General features: G+C 60.9%; 1 protein-coding gene across 3 annotated transcripts in view; it reads left to right on the forward strand.

Annotated features, from left to right (window-relative positions):
- RFX2 (regulatory factor X2) overlaps nt 1-2,814 on the forward strand; it is a 59,657-nt gene extending 56,843 nt beyond the window's left edge. For all 3 annotated transcript variants that reach the window (XM_056107272.1, XM_056107270.1, XM_056107271.1), the window contains 3 exons: nt 166-319; nt 1,929-1,971; nt 2,513-2,814. In XM_056107272.1, the coding sequence (XP_055963247.1) occupies nt 166-319; nt 1,929-1,971; nt 2,513-2,625 (310 nt within the window). In that variant the 3' untranslated portion in view covers nt 2,626-2,814. The remainder of the gene's footprint in view (nt 1-165; nt 320-1,928; nt 1,972-2,512) is intronic.
- The last annotated feature ends 5,554 nt before the right edge of the window (nt 2,815-8,368 follow it).

Consider the following 8,368-nt stretch of genomic DNA (forward strand, 5'->3'; position numbering starts at 1 on the left):
CAGCCCCGTGCTTGTTGGAGCCAGTGGCTGTGCTCTCCTGGGACACGGGGGTCTGCAGGGCTGACTGGTGTGAGAGCTTGGCCGCACTGGGTGGGGGCTGGTGCCCGGGGCGGGGTTCGTCTCTGGCCCCAGGAAGGTCCCCAATCTCTGTGCGCCTGCCCCCAGCTCCATGGTGATCCGGGACCTGACGCTTCGCAGCGCCGCCAGCTTCGGCTCCTTCCACCTCATCCGGCTGCTGTATGACGAATACATGTTCTACCTGGTGGAGCACCGCGTGGCCGAGGCCACCGGGGAGACGCCCATCGCCGTGATGGGCGAGGTAAGGGCTGAGCCTGGTGGGTCGGAACCCAGCCCCCCCCCCATGATGATTCACTAATGTTTAGGACACCCACAGTGCCCACAGGGTCCAAAACAGCCCTTCCTGCCACCAAAACCCTGTCTGTGGATAACCGACGCCCAGCACCGCCCCCCACCCATCCCCCCGGCGCCACTCGCCCATTTTTTTTTCTTTTTTTTGAGTCACACCCGCTGGTGCACAGGGGTTACTCCTGGCGATGCTCGGGGGACGATATGAGATGCTGGGGATCGAACCCGGGTTGGCCGCGTGCAAGGCAAATGCCCACCCCACTGTGCTATCGCTCCAGCCCCGACTCACCCGGTTTTTATTCATGGACATTTTGTTCATGGATATTTCTGGTCTGGCAATCCCATGGAGGGGAGGAGGGGCTCTGGTGGTCACAACCCCCCCAAAAAACCAGGGTTCACGGCATATTCTTGGCTCTGTGCTCAGCGGCAGACTGGTCACCTACAAGGCAAGTGCCCTATCTTCTCTGCTATCTCCCCAGTCCCTGTTTTCTTTTACCACACCCGGGGATGCTCAGGGCTCACTCCTGGCTCTGCGGTAAGGAGTCACTCTTTTTTTTTTCTTTTTGGGTCACACCCGGCGATGCACAGGGGTTCCTCCTGGCTCTGCGCTCAGGAATTACTCCTGGCGGTGCTTGGGGGACCCTATGGGATGCTGGGAATCGAACCCGGGTTGGCTGTGTGCAAGGCAAAAGCCCTACCTGCTGTGCTATCGCTCCAGTCCTGAACCTCTTTTTTTTTTTTTTTGCTTTTTGGGTCACACCCGGTGATGCACAGGGGTTCCTCCTGGCTCTGCGCTCAGGAATCACTCCTGTTGGTGCTCCGGGGACCCTATGGGAAGCTGGGAATCGAACCCGAGTTGGCTGCGTGTAAGGCAAACGCCCTACCCGCTGTGCTATTGTCCAGCCCAGGAATCAGTCTTGAGGGTGCTGTCACTGTCACTGTCCTCCCGTTGTTCATCGATTTGCTCCAGTGGGCCCAGTAACATCTCCATTGTGACAACTATTACTGTGTCTGGCATATCGAATACGTCACGGGGAGCTTGCCAGGCTCTGCCGTGCGGGCGAGATACTCTTGGTAGCTTGCCGGGCTCTCTGAGAGGGTCCGAGGAATCGAACTCAGGTCGTCCATGTTGGCTGCTTGCAAGGCAAATGCTGTGCTATCGCTCTAGCCCTTGACGGTGCTGGGGGAACCAAATGGGATGCCGGGGATCGAACCCTGGTCGGCCGGGTTCAAGGTCAGCAGGTACCGCTGTTCTGTGGCTCCACGCAGCATTTTCCACTCACCTCATTTGTGCGTCACTGCCGTGGATGCTCTCCCGACCTGTGCTCTGTTTGCAAACCTGCATTCCATTCCTCGGGGGTCAGGATCAGGGAGCCCCACTGCCGCTGCCCCCTGGCTGGCTGGCGTGGACAGCGAACCCCCCCCGCCCCCAACCCTGGGCCTCATTCGCGGAAGTGCCAGCGGCCGCCCTGGAGGAGCTCCTTCCGCCTCACGCTAGCTGCTGTCACTGCAAGGGCTCGCTCGTCACACCCTGGGCCCTGACCCTGGTCTCTCTCTTGCAGTTCAATGATCTGGCCTCGCTGTCGCTGACGCTGCTGGACAAAGGTGGGTAAGCCTCCCCCAAGAGCATTCCTCCCCGCTGCCCCCCTCCGCCGCCAGAAATCAGGCAGGCCTAGGTTGCAGGGGGCCCCCCAGAGGAGGCCCCTGGTAGGTGGAGGCAGCGGTGCCAATTGGGGTGGTCCAGGGGGTCCAGCTCCTAGGGGGTCTGAGTGATAGGACAGTGGGGAGGGCCCAACTTGGGATCGATCCCGGACACCCCACAGGGTTCCTCGAGCTCTCCAGGAATGAACCCCGAGCACTGACGCGGCAGGAGTAAGCCCCGAGCACTGCCGGGCGTGGCCCCCAAACAAAGCAAGATTAGAAAGGGGTCCAGCTTCTGCCCCAAGGAGAGGGGACCTGGGGCCCGCACTCCGGAGTTGAGGCAGAATACCCGCTTCCCCCCCCACCCCCACCCTAGCAGTGCTTGGGGGTCCCACCCCTGGGTTTGTCCCCGGCACTTTCCCGCGTCCGGGTCGGGAAGGTCCCGGTGCCAAACGCGCACCTCTGTCTCTTCCCCCTTCCCGGGACTCCACACGCGGCCCCGCAGACGAGGTGGGCGAGGGCCACCGCAGCGAGGCGGACTCGGACCCCCACAGCCTCGGGGAGCCCCTGGTGAAGCGGGAGCGCAGCGAGACCAACCACTCGCTGCAGGACATTTAGGGGCGCCCCCGGCCCCCGCCGCCGCCTTGTGCCTTCGGGCTTGGGGCCCCGGGCCCGAGCCCCGCCGCTCTCGTGCCTGACGCGCGCGCCCCTGGCCCGGAGGAGCCCAGGGCCAGCGCCCCCCACACCCATCCGCCCCAGACCCCGCAGGCCGCCCCATCTCTTTCCCGATCGCCTCCTCCACGCCGCCCGCCCGCCTGCCCGCTGCAGCCGCGCCTTCGTCCACCGAGGCCCCCCCGGCTTCCCCACCCACCCCAAGAATGCAAAGCGGAGCCTCTGGGCTGAGGCTGGCAGGGCGAGGAACCCCGCAGGAGGCACCCAGTCCAGACACCAGAAGTTTCCAGAAGCAGCTGCCAGCTTCCCGTTCCCAGGGCCACGCCAGGAACCGGCCACCGGAGCGGGAGCTGGTGGCTCGGGCGAGATGGGGGTCAGCCAGGGGAGGGGGCTTTGGCCCAAGTTCCCAGCCCCAGGCAGGCCACGCCCCACCCACTCTGGCCACGACCCCCGGTGCTCCTGCTCCCAGGGGCCCTTGTCGGGGCCAGGGGTCAGCCAGTTCTCCTGTCCTGCATCTGGACCTGCACCCTGCAGTCCTTCTCCCAAACTCCAGCCTCCTGCAACACCGCCCTTGGGAGGAACGCCCCGCCCCCCTCCGGAGCACTGTGGTCCCAGGCTCGTCCCCTGTAGAGTTGCTGCTGTTTCAGGTTCAACCCCCTCCCTCCCCCCCACCCCCCAAAACGAACGAATCCCAAGGATTTGGGCAGCCCTTGAACTTGAAGGCCCCTCCGGGTCCGGGCTCTGTCCTCACATTGCACTTGGTTGGCCGCGGGCAAAAGCTCCGTTCCCCGAAACCAACTGCCAAGAAGAAAGACAAACCTCTGGTCTCGCGAGAAGCGCTTGTCTTAATGCAATGCAATCGTTTCGCCTTTTTGGAAATAAGTTTATACCGATAGGTTCCTTTTCTTTTTTCTTTCTCTCTTTTTTTTTTTTTTTGTGCTGTTGTTAGAATGTTTTCTTCTGGGTATGTATATGCGGTCCCAAATATTTTGTTCTCATTCATGCAGAAAAAGGTACTAATGTAAACTCACGTGGCCTTTACGAAACCAGACTCCCCCCCCAGGCTTGGCGTACCTCAAGCCCGTCCCCCCTCAGCCGGACGCACGGAGCAGAGAGGGTGAGAGGGGAAAGAGCCGGCTGATTGTAGAAACCAAAAGTCTGTACTAGTCAAGCGTCGCTCTGGCCTTAGCGTTGACGACTTAGGTGAAATCGGACGAAGAATGTCTCTCAAATATATCTCTCCCCTCTGGAGAGTTCCCGTCACGGCTCCTGGTGTGTTCCATGCGTCCCTTCGCTGCCTCGGCTTCCGCATGTGGTCCGGGGACCTTGGTTTCTGCCTGCTTGTCGGCGGGGTCCCCTCAGAAGGTTCTGGACAGTGAAGACAGCCTTCCAAAGTCCGTTCCTGTTCTCTTGCCCTTCGGGGGGATGGGAAGGGGAAGGGCACCTCCCAGGCCATCGTCAAGGTGTCGGGAAGCCAGTCCCCAAGATTCTCAGCCCATGACGGACAGAGGGTCCAGTGCTGGGAGGTAGAGGTCCTCGCTTTGCACACGGCTGACCCGAGTTCGAGCCCTGCCAGGAGTGATCCTTGAGAACAGAGCGGGGAGTCAGCCCCGAGCACCGCAGGGTGTGACCCTCACCGTACCCCGGAGCGTGATATCTTGCCAATATAGAGCTACACTCCAGAGGTTTTTTGGGGGGCCCCAGTGTTGGGGGTCAAATTCAGGGCACCTGGGGCTGGCCCGATAGCACAGCGGGGAGGGCGTTTGCCTTGCACGCGGCCGACCCGGGTTCGATTCCCAGCAGCCCATATGGTCCCCTGAGCACCGCCAGGAGTAATTCCTGAGTGCAGAGCCAGGAGGAACCCCTGTGCATCGCCGGGTGTGACCCAAAAATCAAAAAAAAAAAAAAATTCAGGGCACCTGCATGCAAGGCATATACTGCATTCCTTTGAAGTCATCACTCTGCCCCCATCTCAGATGTTGTGTTTGAATTTGGGGGCCACACTCGGCAGTGCTCCGGGGCTCTTCCTGGCTCAGTGCTCAGGAGCCACTTTCAGAAACTCCTCCCGGAGCTATGTGTAATGCTAGGGATGGAACCCGGGCACCCTGCCTGCGGTGCACACACCCAGCCCCTTGACCTCCAATCTTTTTTTTTTTTTTCAAATCGCCACCAACACACCTCGTGTTCTTTCGGGGAATCACACCCCACCCTGTAGCCCATTTCCTGCCTCTTCCCTTTCCCCCCCACCCCGCCCACCATGCACACACTTACCACACACTGACCCTCCCTCCTGGCCAGTCCCCTGTCCTGAGCCGGCCAACCCAGCCGGGTTCCGCTGCCTCCAGCGCCTCCCCCAGGCGCTCTGCAGAACATCCCAGAAGGAGGGGCGGGACCTCCCCGGGATTCACTTAACAAGGTCAGCATGGCCAGAGGTGGCAGCTCCGATGGTGGCCCCTTACAGGACCAACCGCCGCCTCTGTTCATGCAGCGCAGAATAAAGCCAGGCTCCCTCTTGGGGGGGGGGGGGCCTTGCTGCGGCCACAGTGGGGACAGGTCCCCAAAGCACGTGTCCAGGAGCTTTGTCCTGCACCCCTGGTCAGACAGGCAGTCTGGGGGAGGATTGGGGTGGGGAACCCCGGTTTGGTGCACCCCCACCCGTCACCCTAGTAGCTCGAAGACTTTGAGAAGCCCCCGCAAAAAAATACAGGAAGACCCTGCAGATAGAAAGTTCCAGGAACATGGGTGCAATTCCTCCGAGTTGTTTCCCGGGTGCCAGGCCCGCCGTCTTACTACGCCCCCAGAACAGCCCTGCTCTGGCCCAGCCCCGAACCCCTGCCCAGCCCCGAACCCCTGAGATACCCAAATGGTCTGTGGCTCTCTGCCGCCCCCTAGCGGTCGAGGCTCCAGACACATATTTAACCAGAGGGGGACCCTTCTGGTTAATAAATGGCAAGAGTGATTCAAAACAGTGGGAGTTGGCTTCCCCCTCCCCAGCTCTCAATTCCCCTTCCGCAGCTCAAAATATCCCCCGCCCCCACCCACCCCCTGACCCCCGTTTGATGCTGAAGATTCCAAATCCCCATCAGTGGCAAAGGTGCCCGGACTCCTAGGAGCGGAACGGAGGAATCTGAACTGTGACATCAGGTGACGTCACGCGCACTGGCGGAGGGGGTGCGCTGACTGCTGTGGGTGCCCACCCTAAAGGGACCGCCTGCATTCAATTCCTGGGAAACAGCCAAGACCCCAAGGAAAGACCACCCAGTGCAAAGAATAGGGCAGGTGAGGAGAGGCTTAACGGGAATGTGGTACCCTGGGGTGTTAATAGCAGGCAGTGCTGGTCCAGGGCTGGCTGGGACTGTGTGTGTGGCTGGCAAGGTAGGTCCAGCCTTGGGGCCACCCACTGAGAAAACAGGCTCCGAGACCACTGGATGTCGGGTCCATCCGCCTTCCACCTTCTTCCCTCACCGGCAGACTGATCAGTTGTTCCCCAGTCCCCGGGTAACTGACCTGACACTGATCAGTCTCTTCTGAGTCCTCTATGACCCCCTCTTCCATTAGCAAATGCCCCAGTAAGTGTGGGTGCCGGGAAAAGTGGAGTGGTACGCAGTAGGGCTGGATGTATTGCTTGTCTTGAAGAAAAATGAGGAAAACCAGAAACAGTCACAAGCCACGGTGGGCTCGGACACACCTGTGGGTCCACCAACCGCCACTTTTAAACAAAAAGGGGCGCAGCTGCCTGCCCTTTCCCAACCCCAAGGCTGCTTGGCATGCGCTCAGCTTGTTAAGCTACCTCTCCAGCCCATTAATTTCAGGGTCTTTTCAACAAAATTGTTATTAAAAAAAAAAGACTGGGTCGGGACTTTTGTTTGGGGGTCACGCCCACCCAGAGATGCTCAGGGCTGACTCCTGCCTCTGCACTCAGAGATCACCCCTGGTGGTGCTCAGGGGACCATATGGGATGCTGGAGATCGAACCCGGGTTGGCCGCGTGCAGGGCAAACGCCCTCCCCGGAATAGCTCTGTCCCGGAAATCTTTAAAAATATATATATATTTTTTTTCATCACGTTCTGCCTGGAGGAAATCAGAGCTTTATTTTGGAGAACCAGGACAGTCCCCAAGGTGTTCTGAGGAAGTCATTGATTACAGGAGGGGTCCAACGCGAATCCTGGCTGTCCCATATCCTAACCCTTGGCGGGTGGGGGACGGCAGTCACCCCATTAGGCCCCTTCTGGCAGGGTCTGACCTTCCTGGAACTTCCGTTCTCCTGGCCGGGGTCCCCACCAGTGCCACCAGCCCCACCCCATCCTGGTGATCTCCCCTCCCCTCTGGCCACCGCGCCTCGACCTCTGACCTCTGCTCCTCGCTGCTGACCCGATGTACAATCTCAAGGGGGCTGGAGGTAGTGCAGCCGGGAGGGCGTTTGCCTTGCACGCGCCCGCCCAGGGTTCAGCCCTCGGCATCCCATAGGGTCCCTGGAGCACCGCCAGTTGTAATTCCTGAGTGCGGAGCCGGGAGTCAGCCCTGAGCATGGGAATAAAAATAATTCAGAATAAGGCGGGGAGGGGGCTGGAGCGATAGTACAGCGGGTAGGGCGTTTGCCTTGCATGCGTTGGACCCGGGTTCGATTCCCAGCATCCCATAGTGTCCCCTGAGCACCGTCAGGAGTAATTCCTGAGTGCAAAGCCAGGAGTAACCCCTGTGCATTGCCGGGTGTGACCCAAAAAGCAAAAATAAAAAATTTTAAAAAATAAAGGGGGACTGTGTGGGCTGGAGCAGTAGGACAGCGGGGAGGGCGCTTGCCTTGCATGCGTTGGACCCGGGTTCGATTCCCAGCATCCCATAGGGTCCCCCGAGCACCGCCAGGGGTGATTCCTGAGTGCACGAGCCAGGAGTAACCCCTGTGCATTGCCGGGTGTGACCCAAAAAAAGCAAAAATAAAAAATAAAAAAAATAAAGGGGGACTGTGTGGGCTGGAGCAGTAGGACAGCGGGGAGGGCGCTTGCCTTGCACACGGCCGACCCGGGTTCGATTCCCAGCATCCCACAGGGTCCCCTGAGCACCGCCAGGTGCAGAATCAGGAGTAACCCCTGTGCATTGCCAGGTGTGACCCAAAAAGCAAAAAATTTTTAAAAAAAGGAATAAGGCGGGGAGGTGCTGGAGCAGTTGGACAGCGGGTAGGGCATTTGCCTTGCACGCGGCCGACCCGGGTTCGATTCCCAGCATCCCAGAGGGTCCCCCGAGCACGGCCAGGGGTCATTCCCGAGCCAGGAGTAACCCCCGGGCATCGCCGCGTGTGACCCGAAAAGCAAAGAACGAGAAGGCGGGGGAAGATGAGGCTTCGCAGGCAGACCACCCCCAAGAGACCTCGGGCCTGTCAGCGTTCGAAAAGCGCCCCCCGGGGTGCATCCAGGCTTTACCTAGGCCCGGGGCGAACGTCTCGGTCTGGGACCCCCCGGGCCGCCCCGGGGAAAACCCCGCCCCGCCCCGTCCCTCCCAGGCCAGCAGCGCCGGAGCCCGAGCGAGACGCACGCACAACGCATGCGCGCGGAGCCCGGCCCCGCCCCCTCGGGCCGGCGGGAACCAGAGGCGCGCGGGGGGGGGGTGGAGCGAGCGCGCAGGCGCGTCGCGGAGAGCCCCGCCCCGCCCCGCCCCGTGCGGGTCTCCCTGGAGCGCGAGACTTGGCGGCGGG

Source organism: Sorex fumeus, unplaced genomic scaffold (assembly GCF_029834395.1).
Source record: "Sorex fumeus unplaced genomic scaffold, SorFum_2.1 ptg000156l, whole genome shotgun sequence".
Classification (NCBI taxonomy): Eukaryota; Metazoa; Chordata; class Mammalia; order Eulipotyphla; family Soricidae; genus Sorex; species Sorex fumeus.